The sequence below is a fragment of the Trichosurus vulpecula genome, chromosome 4 (assembly GCF_011100635.1).
Source record: "Trichosurus vulpecula isolate mTriVul1 chromosome 4, mTriVul1.pri, whole genome shotgun sequence".
Taxonomy (NCBI): Eukaryota; Metazoa; Chordata; class Mammalia; order Diprotodontia; family Phalangeridae; genus Trichosurus; species Trichosurus vulpecula.
The window spans coordinates 134,704,529-134,722,219 of record NC_050576.1 but is presented as its reverse complement, the minus strand read 5'-3'; the positions used below and the strand labels follow the sequence as shown (position 1 = coordinate 134,722,219).

At 40.9% G+C, this 17,691-nt stretch overlaps 1 protein-coding gene across 1 annotated transcript in view; it reads right to left on the bottom strand.

Moving 5' to 3' along the window:
• SMYD3 (SET and MYND domain containing 3) overlaps positions 1-17,691 on the bottom strand; it is a 1,057,397-nt gene that overhangs the window by 14,534 nt on the left and 1,025,172 nt on the right. Inside the window, exon 11 of the mRNA XM_036758267.1 lies at positions 11,091-11,199. Coding sequence (XP_036614162.1) covers positions 11,091-11,199 — 109 coding nt within the window. The remainder of the gene's footprint in view (positions 1-11,090; positions 11,200-17,691) is intronic.

The following is a 17,691-nucleotide window of genomic DNA, read 5'->3' as shown; positions in this document are numbered from 1 at the left end:
AACACTCCATCTCCTGACTCCACGTCTTTTCAAGGGCTGTCTCACACACATATCTGCCAGGCTCTGCCTCTTCACCTCCACCCACTGGCTTCCTTCAAGATTCAGTCCAAATTCTGCCTTCTCTAGGAAGGCTTTCACAGTCCCCTTCATTGCTGGTGCCTTCTCTCTGAGATGCTGTCCCTGCTCTACGTCTCGTATTGGAATGTGAGCTCCTCGTAGGCAGGAACTGTTTTCACCTATCTTTTCACATCTCTGTGCTTAACACAGTAACTGGCACACAGTAAGTGAGTGATTGATCAGTGCTTGCTGACTAACTTGCTGGCTACAACAGTGGGAGATCAGGCTGGAAAGGTAAGTGAGGGCCAGATTAAGAGTAGGCTTTGATTCTGCTGTAGGGTTTGTTATGACCGATGGCCACTCCATGCTATAATTCAGTGATTGGTATCGACTCAAACTTAGTTCCCTAATCTAGATCTCCCATCTCCTTTTATTTGCCTGAAGATTCTCCTGCAGCTGGTCCTGAGCCTCTAGGGAACTAGTCCTTCACACTGAACGTGATCTGAGTGAGTAAATGCGGCTGTGGCTTCCACTTGCCTCATAGCTAAATAACCCAATTAGGTGCGGCAGCATTTCTGCTGTTTGACAGTATGTGAGCAGGATGGTTTCTAGGGTATCAATGCCAAGCCCTACACTGGCAGCCAGAGACAAGAGGGTGGGACAGATGGCTTACAGAGGCAAGGAGCTCTGGAGACTGAGTGCTCTGTCAGGTGCTGAAGATGAGGGGATGCGATGGACACAGACAGCCACCTGTGCATCTCCTCCAGGCCCCATTCTGCCACTGTTCAATTCTCTGGAGGAGAAGACAGCAAATCTGTCACACAGGAAGAATGGAAAAGTCTCCTGAGGCAGGAGGAATGGAAGTAGGATGGGGAACACCCTAAAAATCAGATCTCAAGGTAATTCTGGGGCAGTGAAACTTGGGGTACTCTTGCTCTCTGCTTTAACACGAGAATGAGGAAGGATACATGAAAAGGCACAAGAAAGAAATTAACCTGGCAGATGTCATGCTAATAAATCTAAACACACTAGAACACCATTCTAATGGGACAAGCTAAAGCATGAAATTTAATACAAAGCAGTTCTTTATAGGACTCCAGCCAATGTGGTTCATTATTGAACTGGCAGAAGGACCAGTATCCCAAGTACCCTTTTCCAGCGATAGGAAATGGAAACAAGCTTCATCAGCACAATCAAGGCAGGCAACACTAGGCTGACTCTGACCCATGTCATCACTGGATTCCTCTGTTCCGATATGAGCCACAGGGGGATGCTGGATCCATGGTACCATGAATATCTCCATCACAACAAAGGAAGATGGCTGAAGAACAAATACCAGAAGAACCCCTGACCCACTTCTCTCAGCCCCTATTGACTGACCATTCCTGCATGTTCTCTTACTCCAAATGTCCTCTCTGTACCAAGTAACACTCCCAGCTGCATCCACTCTATGCCATCAAATAAAGGCCAGTCACGGCCATATACTGCATATATGTTGTTGTCATTCAGTTGTATCCAATGTTCGTGACCCCATTTGGAGTATTCTTGGCAAAGATACTAGAGTAGTTTGTCATTTCCTTCTCTAGATTATCCTACAGATGAGGAAACTGAGGCAAACAGGGTTCAGTGACTTGCCCAGGGTCATGTAACTAATTAGTGTCTGGGGCCACATTTGAACTCAGATCTTCTGGATTCCAGGGCCAGAGCTCTATCCACTGTGCCACCTAGCTGCCCTGTACCACAATTGAAATATTGGCTCAGTCATTCCTCGATCAGCTGTTGTGGAAGGAACTCTCTTTGACAATGAACGGTTGCACTGGTACTCTTTTTGCCTCCCATTTCTAAAGTGGTTCAACTTCCTGAAATTTACCATAGCTCTTTCTCACCTCTAACATTGTCCTTCCTGTAGATCAAACTATAATATGTCTTTATCATCCAACAGAGAGGAAAATGGAAGGCTATTCTGAAAGGATCCTTGTCCATGATGGAAGAATACCAAATGCAGAGCTGACCCATTGCACAAGGGGTCATCAAGTCACATGTGCATCAGAAATGAGCAGATCCAAGGATTTGTTTTATAGATCCACCAGGAATGCTCTCTAAGGATGACAGAACAATCCAATCACCTTTTCATACAGCAAGTTTGCTGGGAGGGTGTCGATAGGAAATGGCATTCATTGAACGTCACATTAGGCTGTTGGCTTCTTTTAGACCTCCCACGTCTTGGTTTAATGGAACACAAAAGGGAGCCTAGTGACTGCTTGGGGTCCCTAAGGGGTGTTCAGAATGAGAAAGCTAGTGTTATTTAGAGCGATGATCTTGTAATCTGTCGCTCACTAGTTGTGTGACACTGGGAAAATCAGCTTCCATGGGCCTCAGTTTCTTTAGCTGTAAAATGAAGGGGTTTGACTCAATGATCTCTAAGGTGTCTTTGAGTTCTAAGTCTATGATCCTTTATGACTTTTCCCTAAGTGAGTTCATCTCTTATCCAAGGTAGAAAGAGATTCTATGAGAGCTGTGTCAAGAACTTTTGTATTAATGGGCAAATGTAAATGTATTAACTCACAAACAACTAGGAGGGTATATAAAGCTCAATGCAAATGTCCCTAAATGGGATCAGACCCTCCAATGCCCAGGCTTGCTTTCCACGGTACCATATGCCAAGAAGTTTAATGTATTTATCATTCTGAGGTGCATGAGATATGCTAGCTAATATATTTAAACCAGAAGTGTCAAACTCAAGGCTTACAAGCACCTGGGAAAACTTTCTAGTGCTTCCGGTACCAGATTAAAATGTAATTGGGAAATATTTAATAAACTAAATACAATATAACATAGGAGGGGTAGCTAGGTGGTGTAATGGATAGAGTACTAGGCCTGAAACCAGTAAGACTCATCTTCCTGAGTTCAAATCTGGCTTCAAACACTTAATATACCTATGTGACCCTGGGCAGGTCACGTAAATGGTTTGCCTTGGTTTCCTCATATGTAAAATGAGCTGTTGAAGGAAATGGCAAAACCTTTCCAGTATCTTTGCCAAGAAAACCCCAAATGGGGTCACAAAGAGTCAGAGCCGACTGAAATGACTAAACTATAACAATATAATATGGATAACGTTAACTTGTGGTTTTCTAAGTCAACATGGGCTAGCAGGGATTCCATTCTATTTAGGTTTGACACCGCTGATAAACTATCAACTTTCTTAGCTTTTTTTTTTTTTTTGGCCTGAAACTAACTCAGGAGAAGGGTCAAAGAGTATTTGCCTTCTTGAAATTATAAATGCTTTCTGAGTGAAGAAACTCAGGAGCTCCATGGATGTAAGAGAAGAAAATAGCTAACAACATTGAGAAGAAAGCTGGTTTTTGTTGTGTTGTTATTGTTCAGTTCTTTCAGTCATGTCTGATTCTTTGTGACCTCCTTTGGGGTTTTTTTGGTCGAGATACTGGAGTGGTTTGCCATTTCCTCCTCCATCTCATTTTACAGATGAGGAAACTGAGGCAAACAGGATTAGGTGACTTACCCAGGGTCACACAGTAAGTGTCTGAGGTCATATTTGAACTCAGGTCTTCCTGACTCCAGGCCCAGCGTTCTATCGACTGGGTTTTACCCATCAATATGGCCAAAGACCTGCCGCCAGTAAGAGAAGTGCTTTGACTTTTTCATCTAGCAGTGGGGATGAGTTGTGTGGAGTAATCAATACATTCTTACCTAGTTTTCCTTACTACTAATTGAGTTTCTTAGTATGATAGGAAACCAGCTTGTCAGTACAATCTAGGCAGGCAACACTAGACTGACTGACCCACAGTTACCATCATCACTGGATTCCTCAGTTCTGGTGTGAGCCACAGTGGGAAGCTGGATTCATGGTACCATGGTACCATGAACACTATGGCTACTGGCCCCACTGGTAAGGGCAAGTCCTAGAGGTAAGCTCCCAACTCTTTCTAATTCTATCTTTTCTACCAGCATTACATCATTTATCTCGAATCTATTTTTCACTTATTTTGCATCTATACAGGTACACACACTTATATAGGAACTAGGGGCTCATGTCCAATCTCTGATGTTAACTAGCTATGGGACCTTGAGCTTGCACGTCACTTCCCTTGGCCTCAATTTTCTCATCTGTACAATGCAGAAGTTGTTTTCCAAGGTCTCTGATGTCCATTCCAACTCTAGATCTACGATCTACAAAATGGTCATTTTCTCTCTGCCAATAGAACTGAAGCTTTTTGAAAACAGGAATTGTTTGATTTTTATTTTTGTGTCATCCCCATCTAGCACTGTGCCTGGCACATAGTAGGTACTTCATAAATACTTGGTGTCCTTCAGAATCACAGACTGAGACCTGGAAGGGCTTTTAGCCATCATTAGGCAGACAACAGAACTGGGACCCAGAGACACAAAGCTGCTCGCTAAAGAATCACAGTGATTTTTAATAGCACAGCTGGGTTTAGAAGGCTCGTCTTTGGATTCCTGCTCTAATGCTTTTCCCTCCATGAAATCACACTTGGTTCTCTTATGGCTACTGTCAGAAGTGGGGGTGACAGCACTGGAGCTTGGAAGGTGAGAGGATTTTATCCTATTGTCAGAAAGCCTTTGCATTGCCTTTGTACCTATGTACCTGCTTCCAGTTACTATTAACCAGTATTTATAAGATGCTCTGTCTGTCATCATCTTCCTAGTCTTTTTCTTATTCTCTGTGCCTGAAATATACATGCCCAGTGAATGATTTTCCACACAGAAGTTATAGTACCAGTGGTATCAAGGGGGAGTTCCAAGGGTTGTCATGGAAATCTTTCCATCATAGGATTTCAAATGGAAAGGAACCCTTAGAGACCATATATTACAACCCTTTCATTTTACAGTTAAGAAAACTGGCCCAAAGATAAGATTTCCCTTGGCCAAGGTCACACCCACTGGAAACAGCAAGGATGACTTCATTTTTGTCTCTGTATCCCAAGAGCTTAGTATTGTGGGCTACGCCCTAGAGACTCAAAGGCAAAAATAAAACAATCTCTAGTCTTGAATTTATGCTGATTAAACAAATGAATGAACAAACCATTATCCTAACTCAGGATAGGAGGCAACTTGTAGAAAAAGCACTGGATTTGGAAGTTAGAGGACTGGCTCTGAAATGTAACATTTATATGACATTAGGGAACTCACAACCTTCTTGAACCTCAGTTTGCGCATTTTTAAATTGTGTGTGTCTGCAGAGGACTGAATTAGATAATCCCCAAAGTCCCCTCCCTGAGCAGCGAGGTGGTTAGAGTGCCAGGAGTCATCTTCCTGAGTTCAAATCTGGCCTCAGATACTTCCTAGTTGTGTGACCCTAGGGAAGTCACTTAAACCTGTTTGCCTCAGTTTCCCCATCTGTCAAATGAGCTGGAGAAAGAAAGGGCAAACTACTCTAGTATCTCTACCAGGAAAACCCCCATAGGGGTCATGAAGAGTTGGACATGACTAAAATACAACTAAGCAAATGTCCCTTCCAAATCCAAACCTATGACTTCATGAACCTAAATTCTCTGCTGAGGAGCTCGAAGTGGCTCTTCGGTAACCTTCTGAAAAAGCTGTGGTCTGTATTCAAGGCTTTCATCAAACTCACCTCCTGCTGGCTATCAAGCCACAAAAGTCCTCTGTGAGCCTAAACCAGATTAAAATGTAATTGAGAAAAGTTTAACAAAACAAAAATATAATGCAACAAAAATAATGTGAATTTGTAGTTTTCTAAGTCACTATGTGACCCCCAGAGATCTGTTTCTTATTTGAGTTTGACACTACTGGTCTATATAACCCCCACATTTTATATTCCCTTCCTCCTCAAATTTCAAGATCTTAAGACCTTAAAAGAGGAATCAAAGCAAGTGAGTTTCAAACAGCCATACGCCAGCCTCTTCAAGAGATCATGGAGATGAAAAAGTTGGGATTTTACGGCCATAAATTTATCCCATTAAAGAGGGATTGGGAAACAGGGATTAGCAGTGAAAACTAAAGCAAGATAAGGGCAGGGGAGGTTCCAGTCTGATTTCTTTCTCAACATGCTAGCAAAAGTTATTTGTCACTGTAGGGGAAGTAACAATTCAGAGACTGATAGAATTGGAAAATGTGTTTGCCCTGTACTCTGACCAGGAACAAGAAAAGTCAAAATGATGCCAAAGAAAGGTAAAATGCTTCAGAAACAATAAAAAGGGGTGAGCGTGCATAAATTTGTTGCACTCAGGTCATAACCTGGGAGGGGATGGAGATTTTAAAGAAAGTCATTGTATACATACAATCCACTTGATCTCACTCACCAAACAACAGAGAACTTTGCTGTCAAGACCTGGGATCCTCTAACTGGTTGGCAGCTCATAGAAAATGAGCAGACCCATTTATAAGAGAAAACAGATGAGGAATATTGCCCTTGAGGTCCACAAAGTCAAATTAGCGGCAAACAAAATCCTCCCAAGAAATAAGTGGAAAGAAAGGAAAGTAGATTAAAGATGAGACAGAAATCTGAAAGGAGACGCTGAGAGGAGACACGGGACTTTTTCCATGGCAGCTATCAAAAGCATTTCAGTCCATGAACAGTAGAAATGGAAGTCTAACCAAATCAGAGCTGGGCTAAGTGTGTTCAGTTCCTGAGGCAGGCTCAGACCTAATTGGATTTGCAACAAATTCTATTCCTGGACCCTTTTCTGTTTTCTGTCCCAAAACTAGCTTTTGAAACTCTTTGTATTGCCTTAAATTATTTTGTTCCATTATTTCATGGATTTTGAAGACAAGGAAGAATTCTGAAAGCTTTACAGGCTATGGTGGAGAACATCACTTTCAAAGGACAAAGAATACAGTTTGTGAGATTTTTCTTTTTTCAATCTTAGGGTCTCCTAGAACAGCTTCTGAAATCTAATAGGAAATTTAACTGGCAAAGAAGTAAAAATAAAATAGTCAAATAAACAGTACTAATCCATAAGGTGACTCATTCATTCATGCATTCATTCATTTAACAATGTTCCTGCTTTGCACAACGTACAGTGCTAGGAGCTGCTGGAAAAAGAAGAAAAGAATAAAGGTGATTCTTGGTAACATGGATACACTGCTCAGAAACACAAGATATTTACAAAAATCATTATAAAAACATAAAAGGTTTTGTTGTTGTTGTTTAAGATTGTGTCTTCCTATCTCACCCAGGCTGGAAGTGAAGCAGGTACTTTCAAGATTGATTCCACTACTTATCAGCACGGGTGCTTTGACCTGTTTTCTTTCCAACCTAGGCACATTTGCTTCTCTTTAGGCATCCTAGTGTTCCCTCTGCTCTTGGGGGCTTACCATACTGATACCAGACAGTACAGACATCGGATCAGTTTAGAACTCCTAAGCTTAAAGGGATCTACCAGCCTTAGCCTCCTTGGTAGCAAGGATTACATTACAGGCATGTGCCACAATTTCCAGCATGAAAGTACAATTTTAAAAGGTACAAAGCCCTATCGGAGTGAAGAGGTAGGGAAAAGGAGTTTTGGTTGAGGAGATCTGGGACAACATCAGGGGAGCTGGGTCTTGAAGGAAGGGTAGGAACTGGACATGTGGGGAACATTCTAAGAGCTCGGAACAGGGTGAATGATGGCATGAAGGTGAGAAAACACTAAGTATGTCAAGGGAATAGCAAATAGTCCTGTTTACCTGAATGTAGAGTATATGAAGGTGAGTAGAAGGCGATAAGGTTGAGAAAGATAGGGTGAGATCAGATCAGGAAGGACCAAAGAGTTGGGACTTTACTGATGGAAAAGCTGATGGGGAGCCATTAAGGGGTTTTCTAAGTCTCAGTTCTCTTATCTGTGAAATGGGGATAATAATATTTATACTTGCCTCACAGGACTGTAGTGAGAAGAAAATGAATAGAAAGTTCTCTGAAAATCTTAAATGCTTCATGACTACATGCTATTATGTGAGAGTCAACAATGGTTTGTTTTCTAAACCAAATTTGTGATTTCAACAGTGTAGGGAGCTCTCCATGAGGAACTTACCCTACCATTGTATAGCATCATTTTCTCTAAAACTTGGTCTTAGACAGTTGCCAGTATAGACTAGGGGGGCAAATAAAGAAAACTAAGAAAATAAGTAGAAGCCCATTTTAACAGTCTAGGCAAGAGGTGGTAAGGGCTTGGTCTAGAGTAGTAGCAGTGGAAATAATCTATTAGATTGTAAGCTTCTTGAGGTTAGGGACTGTCTTTAGTCTTTATTTGTCTCCTCAGAGCTTAATACAGGGCCTGGCATATAATAGGTGCTTAATAAATGCCAGTCAGTTGATTGACAGAGAGAAAGGGATTGATGCATGAGAGATCCCAGAAGCAGAAAGGATGGAGTTTAGTGACTGAGTTTGGGAACAGGAGAAGGAAGAGACATAATGGAATACTATTGTGCTATAAGAAATGATGAACAGGTGGACTTCAGAAAAACCTGGAAAGATTTATATGAACTGATGCTGAGTGAAGTGAACAGAACCAGGAGAACATTGCACACAGTAATAGCCACATGTGATGACTTACTTTGATAGACTTGGCTCTTCTCAGCAATGCAAGGACCTAAAACAACTCCAAAGGACTCATGATGGAAAACGCCATGCACATCCAGAGCAAGAACTACAGAGTCTGAATGCAGAGCAAAGCAGACTATTTTCTTTTTTGTTTGTTTTTTTTTCTTTCTCATGGTTTTTCCCATTCGTTATAATTTTTCTATACAACATGACTAATGTGAAAATATGTTTAATAGGAATGTATATATAGAGCCTATATCAGATTGCAGGCCATCTTGGGGAGGGAGTGGGAGAAAATTTAAAACGTATGGAAGTGAATATTGAAAACTAAAAATAAATAAATTAACTAATAAAAAAGAAAAAAAGAAGAGATGAAATGAATGAAATAAATATGACCAGTACTTCCAAAAACAAAAAGAGAGAGGAGGATCCAATGAGGTTTTGAATTTGGGTGACTTGTCATCAATAGGAAAGTTCAGAGGTGATTTAGAGGAAAATGCTGAGTTCAGTTTTGGGAAAAGGCAGTGGTATATAATGGAAAGAACTCCGGGTCAGAAGACCAGGGTTCAAGTCTCAGCTCAGCTACTTACTACCTGGTGATGTTGAGCAAGCCAGATACTTTTCTGGGTCTCAGTTTTTTCATCTGTAAAATGAGAGGGTTGAACCTCGTGGCCTCATGCCCTCCAAAATCCTGTCCGGCCCTGAATGGACAACCCTATGCTCCAATGTTGAACTTACAAGTTTAAGGACAGAGTTGCTGGCACGGATGGAGTTTCCTACCTCCTGATATCAAATTCTTTTACTATCACCTCAAACTCACCATGTCCCATCTTCTCCTCTATTCCCGTTCTTCCCCCCAACTTCCCTATTTCTGTTGAGGACACTAACTTCCTCTCTAGGAAGGTCAGCTAGGCTAGAGTATTTACTTCTTCCCTCTGCCTCACTCCCCATATTTAATCATTTGCCAAATGTTAGAAATTCTGCCTCTACAACCTTTCTATCTGTTCCCTTTGTTTCACCCACAAGACCCTTATCACCTCTTACTTAGATTATTGCAAATGTTTTCTGTTCTCCCTGATTCCTGTATTCATTTCCATTTTAAATTTTGCATCCAATATTTTGACACAATGGTCAAAATAATCTTCCCAATGCAGAGTTGTGACCACATGTTTCCCCTGCTGAAAACCCTTTAATAACTCCCAAATGCCTAGAGATTAAAATATAAAGTTCTCAACTTGACATTTAAGGTCCTCTACCATCTGGCTTCAACCAGTCTTATTTTGTATTTTTGTTGTTCAGTAGTTTTTTCAGTCGTGTCTGACTTCATGACCCCATTTGGGGTTTTCTTGGCAGAGATGCTAGAATGGTTAGCCATTTCCTCCTTCAGCTCATTTTATAGATAAGGAAACTGAGGCAAACAGGGTTAAATGACTTGTTCAGGGTCACACAGTAAGTGTCTGAGGCCAGATTTGAACTAAGGAAGATGAGTCTTCCTGACTCCAGGCCTGGTGCTCTATCCACTGTGCCACGTAGCTGCCCAGTAGAAAGAATAATGACTGTATTTAGAGTCAGATGACCTAGGATAGCATCCTAGTTCAGTGTGTTAATATCTCTATGACCTCCAACAAATCAATTTCCTTCTTTGGGCCTCAGTTTCCTCACCCATAAAATGAGCAATTTGTACTAGATGACCTCCAAGACAGGCACATTTTGGAGAGACTGAAGTGAAGTCAGAGGTTAGATTACAGAGAAGCATAGGAGGGCAAGCCTTCCATGTAACCCCAAGTTACAATGACTAGCCTTGAAGGAAAGAGTCAAATCAATCAATTTACACTTATGAAATAATATAAGTGCTGTGCTATACCTGATCTACGTAAATGTTACCTAGGATTATGACTGCCTACTATGAGATAATATAAGTGTTATGCAACACCTCATCTACATAAATGTTACCTAGCATTATGAGTGCCTACCATGTGCTACATGTTAGCACGGATGGATAGGCAGAGGTGTGTTGCCAAAGCAGAGGGTACTAAGGCTCCTGAGGGAGATGGGAGAGGAGTAACCTGAGGAACCAGCAGAGAAGGAAAGGGAAGATTTGGGGCAGTGGGAGCATGATGATTTCGGGGTCAAAAGAAGTAGGTTCAAATCTCAGCTTTGCTGTTTCCCAGCTCTGTGCACTTCATTATGTCACCATCCCTGGGTCTAAGTTTCCTAAAGCTATAAAAGGAAAGAATTGGATTAAGTAGTTTCCTAAGGTTTCTAATTTTAAAATCCTTTGATTCTGTGTTCTATGGATGGGAGCATTGAGGACAACTTTCAATAAACAATTTTCATCTAGGGCTGGTCTCGTTCTCCCATTTTGTTTTCCTGGGTTGTAGCTATGAGCTTTTATTGTAAGGAATAGGGAAGATAAGGAGAGTGATACAAAGCAGGAAGAAGAAAGGATGGCAAGGTTGGTGTATCCCTGGGGAAGAGGTCAGGCAAGGAAAGAGAGAAACCACTGGGTGCTCACCTGTTTCAAGGTCTCCAGGGCTTGAGGATATAAGCCTTGGTGCTGTTGGAGTTTGCCAACTTTCATTACCTGGACTGCTCTGACAGGATGAAAGCCTGGGTAATAGAGCCTGGAAGACAGAAGTGGGAGAGAGAACAACAAACAATGTCATCCCATCAGCTTTCACCTTCACAGTCATTGCCTCTTCAGAGAGCTATCAGGGTGGGACCACAAAGTTAGCAGTGAATTTTAATCAGTTGCTAGGAAAATTAGCCTCAGCCCTGAAGGGGAGTGAAGCACAGAAGGGAATTAACACATTATCACTCTAACTCAAGAATGCCTTTTGCAAGAAAGAAGTGACAGGGGTGGCATCGCTTCTCAATCTCTAGCTGCTGGGAGCTGCAAAAGCTGAGGGTGCCTGGCTCTGCATGTGACTGAGAAGGCTCTGATTGCAGTACTGGGTCAAGGCAGTGAGCAATGGAAGGAGAAGCTTGACCCCATCAAAGGGTTGGGGTATGGGGGGGGTGAGTGATTAGTGGGGGCTCTGAGTCTGCCTCTTCTCTCTCTGAAGCCAAGAGCTTGAACCCCAGCTTGATCCATAGACTTACTGAACTGGATCCAATAAATGCATAGAGGTTATCTCTACGACCTCTAAGATCCTTAGCATTTCTTCTGAAGTAGTTATGATCTTCATCTAAAAACTTGTAATTTCATCCCTTATAATGTCAAGGTCTTTGTGGGTAGGGAGTGTTTTGCTTATATCTGAGGCATAGAGGAGGCACATAATATTGATTGATTTGATTATATTTGAAGGTAGTTTTGTTCCTTTTTAAAAATACATTTTATTGATCATTTTTTATGTTTACTTTGCAATTATTTCAACACACCCTCTCCTTTATGCTTAAGTGCTTTACAAATATTATCCCATTTGATCCTCTCAGAATAACCCTGAGAGGGTGCTTTTATTATCTCCATTTTACCATTGAGGAAACTGAGGCAGACAGACATTAAATGATTTGCCAAAGCAACACAGATAGGACATGTCTGGGGCCGCATGTGAGTCTTCCTGTATCCAGGCCCAGCACTCTAAGTACTGAAACATTAAGCAGCCTCTAGCAATATTCTGTCTTAGCAATATCTAACCTCTCTCAATCGGTCATTAAACATTTATTAAACACATACTAGGTGCTAAGTGCTGAGGACACAAAAAGAGGGAGAGGTGAAAAGCTAATAGATTATTGACAGACAGAGGGATTTCAGAATTCTTGAACACTGAGGTGGTACTTCTGTGTGTGATGGCAAGATTGACCATCTTTGTGTGTGGCTGAGATGGGGAGAAGGAGTAGCACATGGAAGGTGAGTAGGTTGAGGAACTGAGTGGTTAGGGTATTTGAGGGAAAGTCAACATGCATGTTGAAGTCACCTAGTATGAGGGCAGGAGATGGAGAGGAGAGAAAACTTGTGAACCAGGCACCAACTTATTGAGGAAGGAAGGGGAGTGGCTGGGGATCTGTAGACAACAGCTACCAGGATTCTGATTGGGTGGCAGATGTGAATCACATGAACATTAGGGGAAGAGAAATTACTGAGTGAAAGAAGAAGGGGGAGAACCTGGAAATGGCAATGGGGAGCAAGGACTACTGTAATACCCCTGCCTCAACCAGTGAGCTCAGGAGCTTGAGGAAAGGTACTGCCAGTACTAGAAAGGGTGGCCAAGGAAGCAAAGTCATTGGAGGGGACTCAGGTTTCAATAAGAGCTATTAGATGGAAGGAATGGGAGAGGATGAAGGGAAGTTTGTTGCCTATGGAACAAGTATTCTAGAGGGCACAGTAGAAGGTCCGGGTGGTACTGGGTTGAAACCTTGGGGTGGTAGGGTTGAGGGGGATAGGAACTGGATGGTGTGTGTGGGGAATGGGTTTTGGATGATAATCTACAGGAGTTCAGAGTCACTGGTATGTGAAAAGGAAGGCATGTTTCGTTATCTATTCATAGCATTCAACCTTTTAGTAACCTTTTCATTCACATTGTTGTAGACATTATGTATGTTTTCATTTGGTTCTACTTATTTTACTCTACACCAGTTTATACAAATCTTCCCGTGTTTCTCTAAATTCCTCGTGTTTGTCATTTTTTATCGTACAATAATTATTCCATTGATTTCCTATCCCATTGCTACTTCTGCCCTACAGCAATGAAGGCACTCATTTTGTTTACAGTTCCTTGCTACCACCTTTGCTACCACAAAGAGTGCTCCTATGGGTGTATGTTAGACCTTTGTTTCTGTCCTTGATCATCTTGGGCTATGCCTAGTAAGTAGGATTACTGGCTTCAAAGGTCACGGACACTTTAGTCACTTTTCTTGAATAATTCCCAGTTGGCATTCAGGATGGTTCCTGACATTTCTGTGCTTCTACTACATACTATGTGCTCAGCAGCCTTGCAGGTACTAAGCAGAGTACATGAAATATAACATTGACTCTCCACATGCTCTCATTGGGGACACAACACAAGATGGTAGCTAAGCAGTGCACACGTAGAATGCAATGGGCATTCATAGAATCACAGAATCTTAAGGACCTAAGTAGCCATTTTAGTCCAACCTACCCATGAATAAGGATAGAGGACCTGGAGTCAGGAAGACCTGAGTTAAAATCCAGCCTCAGACACTTACTAGCTCTCTGATACCAGGCAATGATCTCTGGGTTCTTCACAGTTCATTTTGTATCAGTTCACACAGGTCTTGCCATGTTTTTCAGAAACCTCCCCCCATCACCTCGTCATTTCTTATAGCACAATTGTACTCCATCACAATCATTTGCTACAACTTGTTCAGCCATTCCCCCAATTGATGGGCATCCCCTCAATTTCCAATTCTTTGCCACAACAAAAAGAGCTGTTATAAATATTTTTGTACAAATAGGTCCTTTTCCTTCGATCTCTTTGCTACACAGACCTGATAGTAGTATTGCTGGGTCAAAGGCTTTGCCACAGTTCATGATCAATGTTTCCCTCAGTTTCTTCAACTGTGAAATGGGGATAGTAATAGCACCTATGTCCTAGAGCTGTGAGGATGAAATAATATCTGTGATGTGTTTTACAAATGTTAAACCTTTTACTAAACGTATATCAATGTTATCTATTATTACCTTGTGCACAACATATCTGACAAAATGGTCATGCAACCTTTACTTGAAGACCTCTCATGCGAGGGAACCCACTGCTTCTGAAGGCACTTACTTCTACTTTTGGATAGTTCTAATAGAAAGCTTTTTTCTGATATCAAGGTTAAATCTGCCTCTTTGCAGCTTTCACCCATTGTTTCTGGTAGTGAGCAATACAAATTTAACCACTCCTTTTGCATGATGGTCCTTCCAATAAATTCCTTCCAAAGCGTCCCCTTAGGGAGGGCTCAGGTAACTCCATTTTCCATCAGCTGTTTTGCTTGGTTTTGACTATACAGTATCACATCCCCAGGCCAGCACTCCTGGATGCTATCCCACCTCATTCAACTTCCTTTTTTTGTACTGTTTTCCTCCATTAGATTGTAAGGTCCTTGAGGACAGTCTTCCTTTTTCTTATTTGTATCCCCAGTGCTTAGCACAGTATATGGTATAAGTTAAGCTCTTAATAAATGTTTATTGAAAAGAGGTGTGCAAAGAAGAGCTTTTATTATGGAAGGGAAAATGGGGGGATAGTGGGTAATGCTTGAACCTTACTCTCATTGGGATTGGTTCAAAAGGGGAAGAATATATATACATACTTGGTTGGATACAGAAATCTATTTTACTCAGTAGGAAAATAGGAGAGGAAGGAAATAAGAGTGGCAGGGAAGAGTGCTGATAAAAGTGAGGGTAGGTTAAGGGAGGCAGTGATTAGAAGCAAAACAGACTTTAGAGGAAGGATAGGATAAAAAGAGAGAGAAAAGCATAAACAGAAGAAAATAGGATGGAGGGAAATACACCCTTAGAAATTATAACTATGAATGTGAATGGGATGAGCTAACCCATAAAATGGAAGCAGATGGCAAATGGATTAGAAACCAGAATCCAATAATATGTTGTGCATAAGAGACACACTTGAAACAGAAAGATATACACATAAAGGGCTAGAGCAGAATCTATTATCCTTCAGTGGAAGGAAAGAAAGGCAGAGGTAGCAATTATAATCTCAGACAAAGCAAAAGCGAAACGAACCAATTAAAAGAGAGAATCAGAGAAAGCTACATTTTGCCAAAAGGAAGCATAGATAATGAAATAATATAAAAATTTTACAGCAAGTTTCTCTGACAAAGGCCTCATTCTGAAATATGTAGAGAACTGAGTCAAATTCATAAAAATAAGAGCCATTCCCCAACTGATAAATGGTCAAAGGATATTAACAGGTAGTTTTCAGAAGAAGAAATGAAAGCTATCTGTTCTAAATCATTATTGATTAGAGAAAGGCAAACTAAAACCACCTCATACCTATCAGAAATGACAAATGCTAGAGGGAATGAGGGCACATAGGTACATTAGTGAACTGTCCCAACCATTCTGGAGAACAGTCTGGAACTATGTCCAAAGGGCTATGAACTGTGCATACCCTTTGACCCAGCAATACCACTACCAGGTCTGTGTAGCAAAGAGATCAAAGGAAAAGGACCTATTTGTACAAAAATATTTAAAACAGCTCTTTTTGTTGTGGCAAAGAATCAAAGTTGAGGGGGTGCCCATCAATTGGGAGAATGGCTGAACAAGTTGTAGGAAATAATTGTGATGGAGTACAATTGTGCTATAAGAAATGATGAGGTGATGGGGGGAGGTTTCTGAAAAACATGGCAAGACCTGTGTGAACTGATACAAAATGAACTGTGAAGAACCCAGAGATCATTGTGCACAGTAGCAGAAATGTTGTTATGATGATCAACTGTGAAAGACTTGGCTACTTTGGTCAATACAGTGATCCAAGTCGATTCCAAAGGACTCATGAAGAAAAAATGATATCCAACTCCAGAGAGAGAACTGATGATCTCAAAGTGCAAATCGGAGTATAATTTTCTCACTTTCTTTCTTTCCTTTTTTGTGATATGGATAATATGGAAATGTTTTAGATGATTTCACATGTATAATTGATATCATATATCATATTGTTTGCCTTCTCAGTTGACAGGAGAGGTGTGGGAGGGAGAGAGAGAATCTAGAACTCAAATTTTGAAAAGAAAAGAATGTTTAAAATAAATGAATAATAATTTTAAAAGATAAATGTTTGTTGAATTGAAGTGAATTAAACTTGACCCCCATGAACCATCTCTTCTCCAGGCTGAATATCCCCTGTTCCTTCCACTGATCATGACCATTGTCTCAAGGGCCTTAATAGTCTTGGTTGCCTTCCTTTTCCAATTTATTAATATCCTTCCCAAAACATAATACCTAGGATTACATGCCATATTCTAGATGTGGTTTGGCCAAGATAGAAAAATGGAATGATCCTTCACCTGAGATAGAACAATAGTCAGCCTAGCTCGAAGTGTCTAGAAAGGATGTAGGAGAAAAAGTGGGACTTGAGCTGGGTCTTTTTGTATTTTGGAGTAGGACATGGAAAAGGGTAGAAAAGAGGTAAAGACATTACAGGTGAAGGTAATATGAACAAAGGTGGGACCACAGACCCATGAAAGTGGCTAAAAGTAAATACACGAACATTTGACCAATCACATCATGTCATATCTTAGAGTCTCAGTTTGATCTCCCATGATATGAAACTTGTAACACTCTCCTCCTATGTCCTCAAAAACTAGAAGTCACTTCCTGGGCCAGAGGTATCCAAGTCCACAGAAAGTACACTATTACAGAATGATTAAAAAGAGAATGGGATGAAAGGTACTGAGGAGGGATAATGCACATAAGTGTCTAGAATTTTATTAAGAGAGTCAGAGTAACATTGTGGATAAATAGGATGCTAGACTTGGAGTCAGGGAGACCCAGGTTCAAATTCCATCCCTCACATTTACTGGCTGTGGGCCCTCTCTGACCCTCAGTTTCCTTATCCGTAAAATAGGCATACTAATGCAGTACTATACTTACCTTATAGGGTTGCCATGAGGCTCGAATTTATTCAGAGTGCATAGCAAACTTTGAAACATTCTATAAATGCCAGTTGAGCAACAACATGGCATAGTGGGTTCATCTTAGAGCCAAAAAAATGCAAGTTTATGTGAACCTGGACAAATCATTTAATCTCTCATGCTTTAGGAAGCTAAATTACAGATGGTTTTCACCAGTGGAGGCAGTTTGCATGGTAGGAGTTCCACTACACTGATGAAATCACATTCATGGACTAAACATACATATCTATTATAATCATGATGATGATTTTTCACCCCCTGCCTCTTCCAACAAAACAGGGATCATTAATAACTTGAATATAAAGGAATTTAAAATTTCTAGACAAAAGGCATCTACAGGCCTCTAGTTTCAGACTTGAACTGCTTTGGACACTTTAAAAAAAAGCCAGTCACCATCAAATATCCTTGAATGTGGGGTTCTATTTTGTTATTATAAATGCAGTCTAATTAAATTTGAAAACATAAGAGTAATTTTATACCAGTAATCACTCCACTAAGTGGCTACATGTCATGTCAGAAAA